We start from the raw sequence: 17,276 nt of genomic DNA, 5'->3' as shown, positions 1-17,276 counted from the left end.
TCTTTCCTTTTCGTTTGATCCGCTCCACTGGACTCTCCTTCTTCTTGGTGGCTTGGTCCAGGCATAGACACTGGGGACACTGCATGTGGGCTGGGGCTCTAGTACACCTTCCCTGACCTCAGGGAGACTTCGCTAATGTTCTCACGCCCAGGCTGCTGCACCGTGGCAGGAATTTTCCCTTCGTTGCCTCTCAGCTCTCCCAGCGACATGGCAACTTGAGATAACTGCTTTGTAAGCATATCCAGCGCCACCCTATGCTCCTTCTGAGCCTCCTGAATTTCTCGCATCACATCATTAGGATGGTGCGGAATCATCATTTCTCCTTGACCTTCATTGGGGTGCCGGTTGTATCTTTGATTCGACGGCCCCCCACCGTGGTTCGGCTGAGCGTAGTCGGACGACCCATGGTGGTCTGGCTGGTACTGTGGCTGGTTGTTCTGTTGGTTGTCTGGGTGCTGTTGGTTGCCTCTTTGATGTGGCGAGACATAACTCACCACCTGGTTGTTCGGTTGTCTCCCCTGGTTGCTTGACTGGGGGCCTTGATGTCTGCTTGACCAATTAGGTTGTCCTTCACTGGACCAGTTCCCTTGAGGGCCACTTGACCAATTGCCTTGTCGTCCTCCTGACCGGTTTGCCTGACCACCCTGCATCCTGTTTCCTCCGTTGTTTGATCTCTCTTGGTTCCAAGCGGGCCAATTGGGCTGCCCTTCAGAGGATTGTATCTGCTGCGTCGATGGTTGGGGCGGTTGGCTTTGGTTCTGATCGCTCCACTTGAAGTTTGGATGGTCTCGCCACGGAGCATCCCTCTGCTTTCCCTGGATCCAGTTGCCATATGCGTTCCAATGGCCGACAACATTCACCTGAGGTTGCGGTTCCACTTCAGGCGGGAACTCGCAGTAATAGTGGTGCTCCTCCTTGGGTGCAGGCGGTGGAGGCGCTCTGGACTTTTCTACTACCTCCAGCAGCTTCTTCTCCATCTGCTCGAATCGAGCCTCCAACTTCTCGTCACTTCTTGCTTCCGCTGCGTGCACGACACCTCTTCTGTATTGGCCACGGGAGGTCTCATATGACCTCTTCGCCTCGATTAGCCTCTCCAGAATACTCTTTGTTTGACTGAATGGGGTTTTTGAGAAATCCCCTTGGGCTGCTAGGTTGAGATCGTTCTTGCTGTCCACCGTAAGTCCGCCAAAGAAGGTTGAATAGACCTCACGATCTCCTGGTTGGGGCAAGCTTGAAGCAACCCCTGAAATCTATCCCAGTATTAGCCCAGGGGCTCATCATACTCTTGCCTGGCCTCTGTAATCTCCCGTTTCAGGGCACTCATCTTCGATGCTGGGAAGAAGCGGTCTAAGAATATCATGCGGAACTCGGCCCATGTCCTGATCGATCCCTCTGGTAACCTCGAAAGCCAGACTCCTGCGTCGCCCTTCAAGACGAAGGGAATAGCCTTGAGCCTATAATCCTCCGAAGTGGATCCATCCGTGCCAATATCACAGTATCTGCAAAATTCTTCAAGGAAAGCGTAAGGATATTCTTTCGAAAGGCCATAGAAATTTGACAACACGGGATTTGATTGCGATTGTGCGCATTCCTGGAGTGATAGCGATGGCATGGGTGGGCTCCTTCTCGTCATGAGCGTGCAGGGAGCCAATTCCTGAGTCGTTGTCGACGAGGGCTATCTCTACTTTTGCTTGCTCAAGTGGTGGTGGCTTTGGTGGTGCGTTCTTTTCTCCTTCTTCCTCGCTGGTCAGCTGTTCTGTAGCTGCTGCTTCTAACGCGGCTCTGTATCGAGTGGTAACAACACCGGCTTCCTGGATTTACCAATGAGCGTTAGTATCTCTGTATATGAGAGGATGATTCCAGTGTCCTCCGCGGTGGTACCTTCTCATAAAAGGAAAGAAAAAAACAAATTAGAAAAGAAGGAAATAAAACTATTTACACCTATGCCCTAAACACAACCATAAAATAACACCATGTTTCCTCGGCAACGGCGCCATTTTGGTCGGACGCGATTTAAGAAGTGAGTGGATCAAGCTATATGGAAGATAACTGAACCGAGTGGATCAATTAGCAAATGTCGTTGCCACTTGATCAAGGCGTTCTCTCTCGTTCCCACCGCAAATATATTTTTATAACTCCCAAATTTGCACTACTTTAACAGTAAAGCGGCAAGTTCGGAGTCGATCCCACAGAGAAACCGGTGTGTTGAGTGTGTGAGTAGTGAACAGGGGTCGGCTGCTGCCACGCTTTAAGTTGGGAGTTTTTAAGCTACTGGATTATGCTAGGCAGAAAATAAACTATCTACTTGATCAAGGCATTCATAATGCTGGAAGAAAAACAGAAATTGGACCAAGTGAACGACAGGTTGGAATAAAGACTAACTACCTAATCACGCTACGAAACTGCGAAAACACCTCGACTTTCAACATAATGAGACACTGGATCAGAGACTTTAAAGCAAACTAAACTGGAACGCTGGACAATTTTCTCGAAAACCAAATAACCCCGAATTTTATATTCAAAGCTCAGATCAGTACTGTGAACATGCGGACTACAAAAAGATCGATTCTTTAACTACGGAACAACACGAAATTAAACTAAGCTAACAACTTCAGAAAATAAGAAAGCGAGTAAAGCTGAGAAGTTCTCGGTCGGAAACTTGAGACGGCGCCGAACAGATATTGAGTATTCTATCGCGCTCCCTTCGGTCGCTCTTTCTAACTGATCATTTCTCTAACTAAGCTATCTTCAGAACTGGAAACTAAACTAGAAACGGAAAAGATAAGATAAAAAAGAAGATCAAATGAAGATTATACGGAGCTCCCTCATTATGGTGGCACATCCTCTATTTATATGCTCGCCGCAACGACCTCTAGCTAGATAACGATTTCGGCAGAGAATATTCGCTCACGCTAGGATCGCGCACCTCATCAATTGACACGTGCCCCTTCTTCTAGAATGTGGTGGTCCCTCAGCAATCGAATGAGGATTCTCCTTCGTTCTGGATAACTGATTGATGATCCTATCCAACGCATCAGCTACACGTGCTTCTCTTCTAGAATGTCGTGGTCCCCGCCTAACTGCTTGATCACCCTCCTTGATCATTCCACCCGATTGTTGTCCTTTTTCGCCATCTGCACCAGCTTGATCAGCTTGGCCTTGTTGCCCTTGGTCAAGCGGCATTCCTGCACAATTAACACTCGCCTTGCACGATAAACTGATCAAGTAGCATACATTTCACCCCTAAACCGATGCATGAAATAGGCCTTATCATATACGGATGGTTGTAACTTCATAGAGAGAAATACTATCTGTTTCTCACCATTTTCACATCAGAAATTATATTAATGGAAATACTACAGTACATATTGAACTTAGATAAAAGTCAAGAATTTGTGCATAATGAAATTTGGTGTAATTCCAAATTTTTCGGTGAAAGAGTTGATCACCATTTGACTAGCTTAATGAGAGACCATAATTAGGCGTTTACTTGTGAAGTCCACTGCCATTATAGAGTAGGAATTATATGACAGCTAATGTCCAAAATATTCAACGAGTTAATGATGAGATTTACTGTTTTTGTACCTAAATTTATCATTAGCTGTTAACTTTTATGATAACATTCATAGTATCATCTTCCCTATGCAGACATAAAAGAAGAAACCCACTTTTAATAAAGCAAATTATATTGGTATACGCTGTTTCCCTATCCTTTGGATGGCTCAACACATTTTCCCTCAAATATTTTACCATAAACCTATGCCTCCCAATTATTTTAATCAAAGAGTGCTCCCTAATATTCCACCTGCTTCTGAATTTGTGAAATTAACAAATATAAAGACAGCCCACATGCCACTGATTCAAGCTTGATTCGTCACACTCACTCTATGGTGGGGGCTCCCTCTCTCCTCCTCTGTTTTTCTCTGACTATAATGTTAACAAAAGAGATTAATAATGGTCAAAATACAATTACTGAGAACTAGGGACAAAAGACTAAAGTTTGAATAGGTATTGTTGCTTGAAGATATGTTGCTTTCAGTCACTGCTACTAACTTAATCACAAGGGCTAAGTTGAAATATTGTAGCTCACACATAAAGAAAGGGCTTAAAAAGAAAAGCCAAAACATAAAGCAAAGTAGATGTGGACCATTCTCTACCTTAAATATCAGTAAATGCAGTTTGAATTGTGATTGTGCCACCTACTGGCACAAAAATTAGTGTTGATGGATGATGTACTTAGTTTTAACAATCTGAAATTATTGTCATCAAAAAAGTATAGATTCTTGATATGATGCATAGAATAAATTTCATGAAAACAAAAGAGAAAAGAGGGTAGATATCAACTTCCACTTTCACATTCCCTTCTCCTTTTTTTTCCCTTTAGTTTCCTTCCCTTCAAAGCTCTCTCTCAAGTCTCAACTATGCATAGATTGCTGCAAATCTAATCAAACTGTTGGTGTGAGTGTGGAAAATGGGGAGTGTTGGAAATCCCAATCCATGGGCTCCTTATGAGAACTACAGAGATTGCTCACAGGGGATTTGCAGCATCTACTGCCCTCAATTCTGCTACTTGATCTTCCCTCCTCCGCCGCCGTCCGACGATGATTCCGGCGCCCCCTTCTCCCCTCTTATAATCGCCATCATCGGCGTGCTGGCCAGCGCCTTCCTCCTCGTCAGCTACTACACCCTCGTCACGAGATACTGCCGGCGGAGGAGGAGCGGCGGCGCGGAGGGTCGCGGCGGCGGCGGAGACGATTCTTCGCCGGAGCAGTGGCAGGTGGCGCTGGACGGGTTGGACGAGTCCCTAATCAAGACCATAACCGTCTGCAAATACAAAAAGGGCGAGGGGTTGATCGAGGGCACCGATTGCGCCGTCTGCCTCAGCGAATTCGAGGATGACGAATCGCTGCGGCTCCTCCCCAAATGCAGCCACGCCTTCCACCTCCCCTGCATCGACACGTGGCTCAAATCGCAGTCCAATTGCCCCCTCTGCCGCGCCAGCGTCGTCGTCGTGGTTCATCACCCTTCCCCTCCTCCGATTCCAACCAATCTCCATCAATCGTCGCCTCCGGCGGCGGCGACGGCGAATTCCTACCAATTTGAGAGGCGTGACGACGAATTGGTGCTGGTGGTGGATGATCAGAGCTCTCACTCTCAAGAGATGGTTGTGATTGAAACCGACGCCGGCGAGGATGAAAACCCCCAAATTGGGGAGGATCAGTATAGACGATCGGTATCCCTAGACACATTTCCGCAGCAGCTCTTGATCTCTGATATTCTGAAATTTGAAGATATCGATGAGCAAGGACAGAATTGGAGGGGCGTTGGATCGTCAAAGGGCTTTCTGCGAAGCCCGGCTTCGATGAAGAGGTCGATTTCGGCCGGTGGATTCGTGTTCCGAATCAATGAGGCCGCTGCCAAATTTTAGTGTAAGATAAGATACTTTTTTTTTTGTGGAGAATCAGTGTTCTTACAACATAGATTCCGCTGAGCCATTTTACTTCCACGTTTATTGTATGATGATGATTGATGAGTACACAATAGAACCAACATAATGTCAGAATTGGAGAAACTGTTCTTCTCTTTATATAGAAATCAATATTTGGTGTCATGACAGAGCTTTGTTCTTGAAATGCTTCCAACTTATTCACTCTTGTTAGCTTTTAAATTGCGAATTCGAGCTTAGTAAACGACAGGGGAGCGCACACGCAAATTCCTTTGAGATCAACCATAAATGGATCTAAAGCTCAGCTTAGGTTACAAGAAGTGTTGAGGAGATGAAGTGTGTTTGTCTGGTGAGATTTGGAAGGGGTGGCATGGCCTATTGTGTTGGCAATGTGCAAGCAAGCACATGGAGATACAAGGCTTGTACCTAACTCAAAGTGCCCACATGTCTCACCAATATTTCCTCAATCATTTAGCTATCCTCTTTCCATATCTGATAGTCAATGTGTGACTAGGCCTTTTAGGGTAGCCCAGAATATGACCATATGCCAATAATTGAATAGGTTGAGGCCATGTTTATTACCCAGAAAACAAGGCCACCCAATATAAAGTTTATAAGTTACTAGTCATAACTGTCTGAATTGAAACAGCATCCCATTTTTATGCTAGACTATTATTGAATAATAATCATAAGTGGATTTGGTCAAATAAAATACATAAAAATCAGAAGTAGTTATACTATTATTGAATAATCTTTGCTGCACAATGCTTCACAGAATGCATCTTATGTTTTTCATACTTGGAAGAAGATTCTTACATAGTTTATTGGCACCAACTCATTAATAAAATCAAGAATCACATGCTTTTTGATAAATCCAAAAGGAAGATGAATAGCTCAGCTTAAGCTGTCTCCAACTCTTCTTCTTGTTTCTGCAATCTCATATTCATATCCACAAATACACCAAGAAAAAGAAAAACATTCAAAAAAATGCCCGAGACTCCCACAGATTACCCCATCAAGACAGTAGTGATCCTAGTCCAAGAAAACCGATCATTCGATCATATGCTAGGATGGATGAAGTCCATCAACCCTGAAATCAATGGCGTCACAGGCCAAGAATCCAACCCTCTCTCCACCTCCGATCTCAGTTCAAGTCGCGTCTTCTATGGCCACCAATCCGGAAACATTGAGCCTGATCCTGGCCACTCTTTTGAAGCATGCTACGAGCAAATCTATGGCGTTCCATGGAGTCAGGAATCAGCCTCTAACCACAATCTGTCTCCTACAATGGAAGGCTTTGCTCAGCAAGCGGAGACCATAGAGAAAGGAATGGCCAACATAGTGATGAACGGCTTCAAACCGGAGCAGCTGCCTGTTTACAAGGAGCTGGTATCGGAGTATGCAGTTTGTGATCGATGGTTCTCTTCCGCTCCCACTTTGACACAGCCAAACAGGCTCTTCATACACTCTGCAACGTCCCACGGTGCAACAGAAAACGACACGAAGATGCTGATTGAAGGCTATCCACAGAAGACCATCTTTGAGTCTGTGGAGGAGGGAGGTCACTCATTTGGGATATACTATCAGTATCCTCCTTCAACTCTCTTCTACAGGTAGTCCCATATACTCATGAAGCATCAATTCCTTGATTTCTTTCAATCTTAAAATTTCTTTATTGATGTTTTCAATCACTTTTTAGCTATTAGCAAGTGGATTACACATAGTAGTAAAGCTTAAAATTTCTTTCTTTTTTGCCTTTATGAATTCAAGAATTCAAGAATTGTCACTAGCATACCACTACCAATACATTGCCACCAATGATATCAACTTATGGTTGATCCTATTTGATTAGGTAAAGGATTAGTTAGATATGATGAATGGCAGGACCCCACCATCACCTTCCCTTCTCTATCAAAAAACAAGATAAACTTTTTTTCAATGGTCAAAGCTACCAATCAAGACTATTTGATAGCTTTTACTTTTCTCCTATTTTTATAGCAAATCTAGTTTTTAAACCTTACAAAGCAGTAACTTATAAATTCACTTTGCAAAATGTAGAATATTTCTAACAGAGTTAAATGACAGGAACCTGAGAAAATTGAAGTACATAGACAACTTTCACCAATTTGATCTGAGCTTCAAAAGGCACTGCAAGGATGGGAAGCTACCAAACTACGTAGTGATAGAACAGAGGTATTTCGAGACAATACTGGCCCCGGGAAACGACGATCATCCGCCCCACGACGTCTCAGAAGGCCAGAAATTCATCAAGGAAGTGTACGAGGCACTCAGATCAAGCCCACAGTGGAATGAAATCCTATTCATCATCATATATGACGAGCACGGCGGATTCTATGATCACGTCCCCACCCCCGCCACCGGCGTTCCTAGTCCGGAAGACATCGTTGGCCCCGAGCCTTACAACTTCAAATTCGACCGCCTCGGAGTCAGAGTCCCCGCAATCTTGATTTCCCCTTGGATTGAGCCCGGAACAGGTTCTTGCAACTTATCACAATCTTTCATTATAGTTATAACCAAATCTTTCTTATATATGTTAGGATCGTCAACTGCACATTAATTTGATATTGTCCACGGCCAAGCCTGCACGGATTTGTTTGCCACTCATATATTGCTTCCAACTTCCTTCATTAATGTAGTGCTGCATGGACCTTCCGGGCCATATCCGACGTCGGAATACGAGCATTCATCGATTCCAGCAACGGTGAAGAAGATTTTCAATCTGAAAAGCTTCTTAACAAAACGGGACGCTTGGGCGGGGACGTTCGAGTGTGTCGTAAACAGGACTAGTCCAAGAACAGACTGCCCCGGTAATAACATTACCACGTTTCGTACATATTTGTTTTTGAGTCGCTCCAAAAAGGCTTTAAACTAATTGGGGTTCGGACAACACTTATATACTGCTTTCAACTTTCATCATTTTCTAATGTGGGATGAGTTTGTAACCCAACAAATACACAGATGACATGAATATTGATGGTAGTGCAGTTGAGCTGTCGGAGCCGGGGAAGATGAGGGAGAGGAAGGCGAACGAGGAGGTGGAGCTGACGGAGTTTCAGAAGGAGCTGGTGCAGATGTGTGCGGCGTTGAGAGGCGATCATGGAGAGGTGAAGGATATGAAGGTGGCTGAGGCGGTTGATTACGTGGGAGGCGCGTATCGGAAGTTCTTGGATGACTGCGACAGCGCGGTGAAGAATGGAGAGGATGAGTCGCATATTGTGTGCCTCGCGCATCAGCCGCAGCAAAAGCGTGTTTCAAAGTCCTTTGCCGGGAAACTCTTCGCCTGCTGCGCTTGTGGCCGCGATCAGGCTGTTCAATGATTTTATTTTATTTTTTATGTGTGTATATTTTAAATTACAATAAATATGCGTGCAACCTGTTTATCTTATAAATTAATATTTACTGTTTGTAAATTTCATTTGGACTAAGGTGTATTTAATTTTTACTTAGTAGTATATGGAGAGTACTACTCCCTCCGTCTTAAGGAAGATGACCCATTCTTTGAGCGGCACGAGATTTTATGTAGTTTTATGTTGTGTGTTAAGTAGAGTGAGTAAAGTAAAAAAGATGAATAAAGTAGAAATAAATGCGTTTTCAATTTTAGTAATGAGTTGTCTTAGTTGAGACAAACTAAAAAGGAAAGTGAGTCATCTTTTATAAGATGAGGGAGTAATATTTTCCCATTTCTAGTGCTTGTGGGCCCAGATGGGTTTAATCGAGCCCAAGTTCGATAACATATTGGGCTTTTGGTCAGTGCATTTCATAACCTTATTATTAAGATATAAATAATAATTAAAGAAACTTTTTCTTCTCTTATTTTTTGGCTCAGCTATTACGAAAAAAAAAATATTAAAATTATCCTTCCGCGTGGTAATCCACTAAAACCCTTTTTTGTTGGGCTTGATTAGGTGGTGTATTTCTATGTGAATATATTTATGTTGGTGTGTAGATTTTATTCGTAACATGATTAGCTTATTATAGATTTTATTGTTCTACATCAAATTCATCGAGTTTACTTCATCGAACATAAAAATAAAGTCAAATTAAATCGGCAATCAGTTACATGTTGAATATATCGGTAGAGAAAACAAAGGGATTTGGCAACCACACCCAAAATAACATCTTCTAGTCTCCAATAGATCTTGTTTTCTGACTAATTTCTCCAATCAATATATTCTTTTTGACTTTCATTGCAGTATATTGTTATGATCTTATTAAGACCAGGTTATATAATATATCCAGCTATATAAACCCCCCTTGAAAAAAAATATTCGCAGCGTATCAATACATACTGTTGACCTTGATTAAACAATTTTTTACATCTGACTAGTAGTATTAATTTTAACAATAATATTTAAAGTATGCTTCGAGATTGGAGGAAAAAACACTTTTGTAATTGTGGTGTACAAGGAATAATTTGATTGGGCCCTTCTATGATTGTGGTGTAACACGTATGAAAATCAACTAATTTGATATATATATTGCAAAATTTAAGGTTAGGTGCGACGTGTTGAGACTTCAGCTGCACTATTCTTCATCATTTTTAGTATTAAATTTTATAGCATTTGATTCGATCATATCTAGGTAAGTTATTGCATAAGTTTGGCTGTTTGGGTGTATTTATCATGCCACTATTTTGATATAACTTTACACAGAATTAAGATCAATAATATCAGCATGTGATTAATTATTATATACGTACATGGTATAATGGAATTTTATCATATAATGACGAAATTGTGGAAGAGAATTTGAATTTGAATTTGATTTGTATTTGGTCCAAATCTTGAAATCGAGTGCTAGCTCGTGCCAAATTACGCAAATAATTTAGATGAAATTGATTGCCGATTATATTCATTACTAGGCAAACCACATCTAAAATTACTATTTCAAGTAATTTTGTCTCATAGATGCCGTTGTTATAAGGAAAAGAAAATCTTTTTAAACCAATCAATTGTCACGTAACTTTATGAATTCGAATTAGTTGAACACGTTATAGATTGAATTATTAGAATTGCACCCATTAGTAGGAATTTACGAGCATCATTAAGATTCCCAAATTTGACACGTATCGTATTACATCTTTTTTCAACTGAAGGAAAATAATAATATACAGTTCGTGGTTGTTGGATATATATTTCACATTGTATAACAAACGTGATGAAGATGGGGTAGGTTTCTTCTCGTTTTTGCTATTATCTCTAACTCTGATAATTTTAAATTCCCAATATATTACATCACTGATCAGGAAACTCGATAGATATTTTTGCACACCGAATCTCTAACAATAGATAGTAAATATAAAATGGAATGGAGTTCGCAACAACATCAAAACACGAAATTAGCCTCTGGAATAGTGTAGATCTGTTTCATTATTGAATTTATTTATTTTATTATAGTACTAGTAATATTTATTCTTTAAAACAAATTTTACTTATGTAGTAGTACAATGAATGTTAGCAAATACTTCTACTATGTTAGTAAGTACTAAGTAGTACTAAGAAGCTTAAAAATTCAATTAAGAATTACCAATTGCTACAAAAGTAAGGTCACATCTAAAAGTGAGAAAATGACCAAAGTGAAAATTAGCAATCCCCTTGTTAATTGTCGGCTTACTTATTATCTAATGATAGTGTACTAACAAAATAGAACCAACCCCACATTTGGAGATAAGGGTGCATGAGTTAGTTGGATTGGCTTATAATAATCGTTAGTTGGATTGGCTTATAATAATCACAAATAACATGTGCAAAAACCAAAAAATGAAACCAACGACGTCGAGTTAATATGGTTAAAAGTAATTTGATTTAGGACTAAAACAACGCATTTTACTCAAAAAGCTTCTTTTATTTGTTCATAAACAGAGAATTGTCTCCCCAATAATTTATGTGGGTTCCCATAGCCCATAATAAGTCTCACCTTATCATTGAAAAAAACAAATCCCACTACAGTTTTTCTTCACCGGTTAACCTCATTTCAAATTGTACAACATCATCATAACATCAAGACAAGCAACATTAACATCTCAATTTTTGCAATCTTACATCCATACAATATACTTTGAATAAATATCTTCCCTGTTATAAGTTACTCCCTCTGTCTCATGTTACTTATACTCTTCCATTTCGGCTCGTCACAAACTACTTACACTATTTATAGTTTAAGTTTGAATTAATGTATTTAATTAATATGTTAGAGTAAGTTAAGAGCTTATTTATTAAGTGATGTCTCATTACACTTAAAATTCTAATTTAATTACACTAAAAAATCAATCCAAAATTTACGGTCTAAAATGAAAAGTACGAGTAACATGGGACGGAGAGAGTATAATCCATATAGACGAGTCACTCCCAACAACCAAAACTCGAGTCCAAAACAAGAGAGATTTTAGAGAGAGAAGGAAAATGGCATCTCCGATCAAAACAATAGTAGTTCTAGTCCAAGAAAACCGGTCATTCGACCACATGCTAGGATGGATGAAAACCCTAAACCCGGAAATCAACGGCGTCACGGGCTCCGAATCCAACCCGCTACCCGGCTCCAATGGCCTCCTCTTCCGCGACGGGTCGGCCTACGTCAACCCGGACCCGGGCCACTCCATCCAAGACGTCTACGAGCAAATCTTCGGCGTCGAGTGGACCCCGGAGGCCGCCGCCTCAAACCCCGAACCCACCATGACCGGCTTCGCCCAAAACGCGGAGCGAAAAGAGGCCGGCATGTCCTCCACCGTCATGAGCGGCTTCTCCCCGGACTCCGTCGCCGTCTACAAGGAGCTCATCTCCGAGTTCGCCGTCTGCGACCGCTGGTTCGCGGCGGTCCCGGCCTCCACCCAGCCCAACCGCCTCTTCGTCCACTCCGCCACCTCCAGCGGCGCCTCCAGCAACGACACCAGCCAGCTCATCGCCGGCTACCCGCAGAAAACCATCTTCGAGTCTCTACACGAAGAGGACTTCACCTTCGGAATCTACTACCAATACCCGCCGTCCACATTGTTTTACCGGAATCTGAGACAGCTCAAGTTCATTTTCAACTTCCACCAATTCGATCTGTCGTTCAAGCGCCACTGCGAGGAGGGGACTTTGCCGAATTATGTGGTGGTGGAGCAGCGCTTCTTTGACTTGGCGATACTGCCCGGGAACGACGATCATCCGTCGCACGACGTCTACGAAGGCCAGAAGTTTGTGAAGGAGGTTTACGAGGCGCTGAGGGCGAGTCCGCAGTGGAATGAGATGCTGTTTGTGATTATTTATGATGAGCACGGTGGGTTTTACGACCACGTTCCGACTCCGCTCACGGGCGTTCCTAGCCCCGACGGGCTTGTAGGCCCCGAGCCGTACAATTTCCAGTTTGACCGCCTTGGGGTTAGGGTTCCGGCCATTTTTATATCCCCGTGGATCGAGAAAGGCACCGGTGAGTTATTCAATTTATCGTAGCGACCATGCCAGTATCAATTTGATCTCGGAGATATTTGTTTTCGGCACGATATATAAGAAAATGAAATTTTATTAGTTAAGTGAAAAGAATAAAAGAAAATACTCAATTAGCTTGGGACCATCTGAAAAGTGAATATGAATCCGTTATGTCAAATTAAAAGTAATTTGTTGTTAGGTTTCATATGATTGCGAAATTGAAAATTGTAAGTGCTAGCTAGTACTATTAAGAAACATTAGTTGATATATTATAATTGAAAGATAATGTTAATTATTTTATATTGTATAGTTTAATGAAAGTGATGGTGATTAATATGGTTGTGATGATTTGGGCAGTTGTACATGGGCCTTCAGGGCCAACACCAATGTCAGAATTCGAGCACTCGTCTATACCGGCAACCGTTAAAAAGATTTTCAATCTAAAGGAGTTTTTGACTAAACGAGATGAATGGGCTGGCACTTTTGATGTAGCTTTGAACAGGAGCAGCCCTAGAACCGATTGCCCCGGTACACTTCTTTCATCTATAAATATTCTTATTATGTGTTTGTTTATGCGTTGCAGTTCTACTTACATTAATCTTATGATTTTATTAAACATCACATAACATCAATAAATAGCGTATGCCACGTTGACCTGGTCCGATACAAGTCACTACCTTTTTAATTTTTATTTTGTAAGTGGTAATTAATAAACATTAATGCTCATAATAGAACTACAGTTTTATCTTTGTAGACTGCCATTTCATCATATACTATTCAAACTTTGGAATAACCCTGTTTTTCAAACTACTAGTGTTTAATTTCACATGCTAGCTAATTGATTCTAACTACGAAATCAACCCTGTTTTTCAAACTAGTGTTTCATTTCATGTTCTAATTTTTTGATTCCAATCTCTTGCTATTATCCTTAAAATTATAAATTTGGTCAAATTAGGATCAATCGCATAAAGAATGAAAACGGAATATTAAATCACATAATATAAATTTTTATCAATAGTCATATCTGTGTACAAAACTACGTCTTTGGTGATGCTACAAAACGGAATTGTTTCATTAAAATTAGTATTTTGAATATCACTAAAATACTTCATTTTGTACCCATACGAGATAATTGCTAAAAATTAAAACTTCGTAATTACTCCTATTTCAATTTTGAAACTTTACATGACCGACTAAAATTTGATCAAATTGTGTGATTTCACCAATTTAAAATATAAACGTGCCAATTATCCAACACTTGAAATAGGAGAGGTACATACTAGTATTTGACAAAAGGCATGACTTATGAATATGGCAATGTGCAATTTGGAGCATACTAATTGAACCTCACAATATCGACAACGACAGTGACCTTAGGGGAGCCATCGAAACTGCGGGAGGCAGAGGCGAACGAGGCTGCGAAACTATGCGATTTCCAAGAAGACCTGGTGCAGTTGGCCGCGGTTCTGTGCGGTGATAAGCGCAGTGACGCGGACTTCCCACACGAGCAAATCGAGGAAATGACGGTGGCACAAGGAGCCGAATATGTGAAGACTGCCTTCGACAAATTCCTGAATGAATGCAACAAGGCCAGGGAGGAAGGCGCCGATGGATCCACCATTTGCATACCTAAAACTGGTGACGCCGCTGCCAAACCGGCTGATTCCAACTCCTTCGCCTCCAAATTGATCGACTGCCTTGGTTGTGCTCGTGATTGATTCAATGTTTTTGCGTGTGTTTTAATACTCGTCGCTTTTTATTTTTAACTGGATCCGTTAATTCCTTGTTTTGTTTCGTTTGTGGCTGCTGTTCAAGTGTTTTGATGCTAGCAGCGTGCACATGATTATATGTGATGTGATCGAATTTGATTCGAACTTAATTTTCTATGTCACACCATTTTGTGCTTTCTATTTATGTATCTCGTTCTAGTGTCAATATATAAATTAATATGCTAAAGAAGATTTGTCTGCAAGAATAGCTCAGATGGTTTTCGAGAAGGAAATTTAGTTTGAGTAAAACTGTACAAGGAAAGAAAATAAAATGAAGATGTTGGCATATTGTATAAATGCATTGCAGAAATGATAGAACGAAATATGGGCCTCCTCGACTTAGGGCTTCAAGAATTTAAGTTTTGGGCTAACAACTTTTGGGCTTATGAATTACCAATGGTTTCAATTACACCGGCCGTCGATGGCCCACCAGAATGAAGACGTGGGCTTTCAGTCAAGCCTTCAATACTTGAAGCATTGCAACAACACCTATTGTCGTTGCAAAATCCGAAATAATAAAAAAATCTAATATATGAGGTAGGAAATAGTATGATTTTTAAATATGACTAAAAACTGTATAAATTAGCTTCTTGAAGGAAAAATTTTCCATAAAACATAAAAGCTCCTTAGCATGAGTTAAAACCATCAATAAGTAACTAAAGAGATCATTGACATGCATCATAATGAGCACCGAAAACAACTTCCTCCGTTCCGCAATAGTGGAAGCATTTATTTTCGACACACAATTTAAGAAAAAATGTGTTAATTGAGTTAGGTAAATGAAGAATAAGGTAGAAAATGAAAAAGGTAGAGAGATGAAGAGAGAATAAAATAAGAGAGAGTAGGGGTGAGCAAAAAAATGGGAAACCGAATATCCGAACCGAACCAAACCGAAATTTTGAAATTCGGTTCGGTTTTTTCGGTTTTTCGGTTCGGTCGAAGAAAAAAACCGAAAAATGGAAAAACTGAATTATATATATATTCTATTAATTCAATATATTATATTATATATAATATATATATATATATATATTCTTTTAATATATTCTACTATATAATATATATTATATGTATTATTAATTTTATATTATATATAAATATTCTATTAGTATATATAAAATAAAATAAAATACACATATATAAATATATATTTCTATTATATTTACTTTTTTAGGTTTTTCGATTTTTTTTCGGGTTTTTCGGTTTTTTAAGTTCGGTTTTCGGTTTTTCGGTTTCGGTTTTTCGGTTTTTCGGGTTCGGTTCGATTTGGATTTTGAACTAAATTCGGTTTTTCGGTTTTGGTTCGGTTTTGGCAAAAAATCGAACCGAAACCCGAATGCACACCCCTAAGATAGAGTAAAGTAAGTGAGAAGAAATGTGTTGACTTTTACTAAAAAGAGAAATGACTTCACTATTATGCAACATACCAAAATGATAAAATGACTCAACTACTACGGAATAGTAGGAATAAAAAACTATTTAAAACGAGTCTAAACTTTCAATGAAGAATGAAACAACTCCTTGAAATGGGTCTAGTCTAATCTTCAATAAAGGATATGAAACATCTCCTTAATACAAGCCTAGACTATCAATCTGAAATTGAAGAACTCTTGGAAATGCGAATATAAATTATTTAACAAACAAATCCAAATAGAAGATTAGTGCAAGTTAAGCATTGAATTTTTTTGGTACAGGAGGGAGTGTCAGAATAATGCAATCTATCGAGAGAGGTAATGAAGAGAAGATGAAGCATAAGACATAAAGTATCTTCATTATAATGGTATGCATAGCCCAGTTGACAGAATAAAGCCTCTTAAACTCAAAACATACCAACCAACCCAATGGGCTCGGAAATAAATGGAACAATTCCATGAACTGGTGCCCAAAAAACAATAGAGAGGAAGGAATGTATATACAATTTCAAAATGAAATTAATGTCAAACAAATTTAAACTAGCTTCAGGGATCTTCAATTTGTTTGTGCCAACGTCGGTTAAGTGTAAAGTTGTTTTCAGTCAAAAAAGTCCATGCATTAAATTATTTGACAATTTAGTATACTTGGTTGCACTTTCATGGATTCAATGTTTTCGGTTCATCCTTGACTTTTTGGTTCTTGTTTTTCGCTTTCTTTTACTCTAAGGTGTGCGCTGTCGGATGTAATAATGTAAGGAGTAATAACGAAAGATTACTATGACTGTTCTTTACATATATATACACTATCATTTGCCTCTTTTTCTTTTCTCCACTTCCGCTCAGTTTCATCTCTACTTTGGCATTTCATAATGAACATTCAAGGCTAAATTATCCATGTGCATAACATATTTATATTTATAACTTACTCGAGTATACTATTTATTAGGTATAAGTATTATTGAAAAAAGAGTCCCACTTTAATAGGCACTCCATGTTTTCTATTTAGAGTTGCAAATATACACTTTATGCTCAATTCTCAACTAATCCAATCAACAAACAACTTACCACGTACAATCAACAAACAACTTACCACATTTATTTAATAGGTATAATGTTTTTTAGAGTTTGCATGCATACAATTGATGATTCGAATTCTCAACTAATCCAATCAACAAACAACTTACTACACATTAGATGGTGCTTGGATGGTTGGATTTCTCTT

At 40.0% G+C, this 17,276-nt stretch overlaps 3 protein-coding genes across 3 annotated transcripts; all 3 read left to right on the top strand.

Moving 5' to 3' along the window:
• Positions 1–4,183: 4,183 nt before the first annotated feature.
• LOC121775379 (RING-H2 finger protein ATL52-like) lies at positions 4,184–5,611 on the top strand. Its single transcript, XM_042172459.1, has one exon. The coding sequence runs from the start codon at positions 4,472–4,474 to the stop codon at positions 5,426–5,428; it is 957 nt and encodes a 318-aa protein (XP_042028393.1). The 5' UTR covers positions 4,184–4,471; the 3' UTR covers positions 5,429–5,611.
• Positions 5,612–5,697: 86 nt separating this feature from the next.
• On the top strand, positions 5,698–8,919 carry LOC121775378 (non-specific phospholipase C3-like). Its single transcript, XM_042172458.1, has 4 exons — positions 5,698–7,059; positions 7,532–7,941; positions 8,104–8,274; positions 8,453–8,919. The coding sequence occupies exons 1-4, from the start codon at positions 6,434–6,436 to the stop codon at positions 8,782–8,784; spliced, it is 1,539 nt and encodes a 512-aa protein (XP_042028392.1). The 5' UTR covers positions 5,698–6,433; the 3' UTR covers positions 8,785–8,919.
• Positions 8,920–10,913: 1,994 nt separating this feature from the next.
• On the top strand, positions 10,914–14,783 carry LOC121774505 (non-specific phospholipase C3-like). The gene is made up of 4 exons (XM_042171368.1): positions 10,914–10,944; positions 11,765–12,874; positions 13,231–13,401; positions 14,242–14,783. Exons 1-4 carry the CDS (start codon positions 10,914–10,916, stop codon positions 14,589–14,591), a joined length of 1,662 nt encoding a protein of 553 aa, XP_042027302.1. The 3' UTR covers positions 14,592–14,783.
• The last annotated feature ends 2,493 nt before the right edge of the window (positions 14,784–17,276 follow it).

The sequence above is a fragment of the Salvia splendens genome, chromosome 17 (genome assembly GCF_004379255.2).
Source record: "Salvia splendens isolate huo1 chromosome 17, SspV2, whole genome shotgun sequence".
NCBI lineage: Eukaryota > Viridiplantae > Streptophyta > Magnoliopsida > Lamiales > Lamiaceae > Salvia > Salvia splendens.
This window is presented reverse-complemented; position numbering and strand designations above follow the sequence as displayed.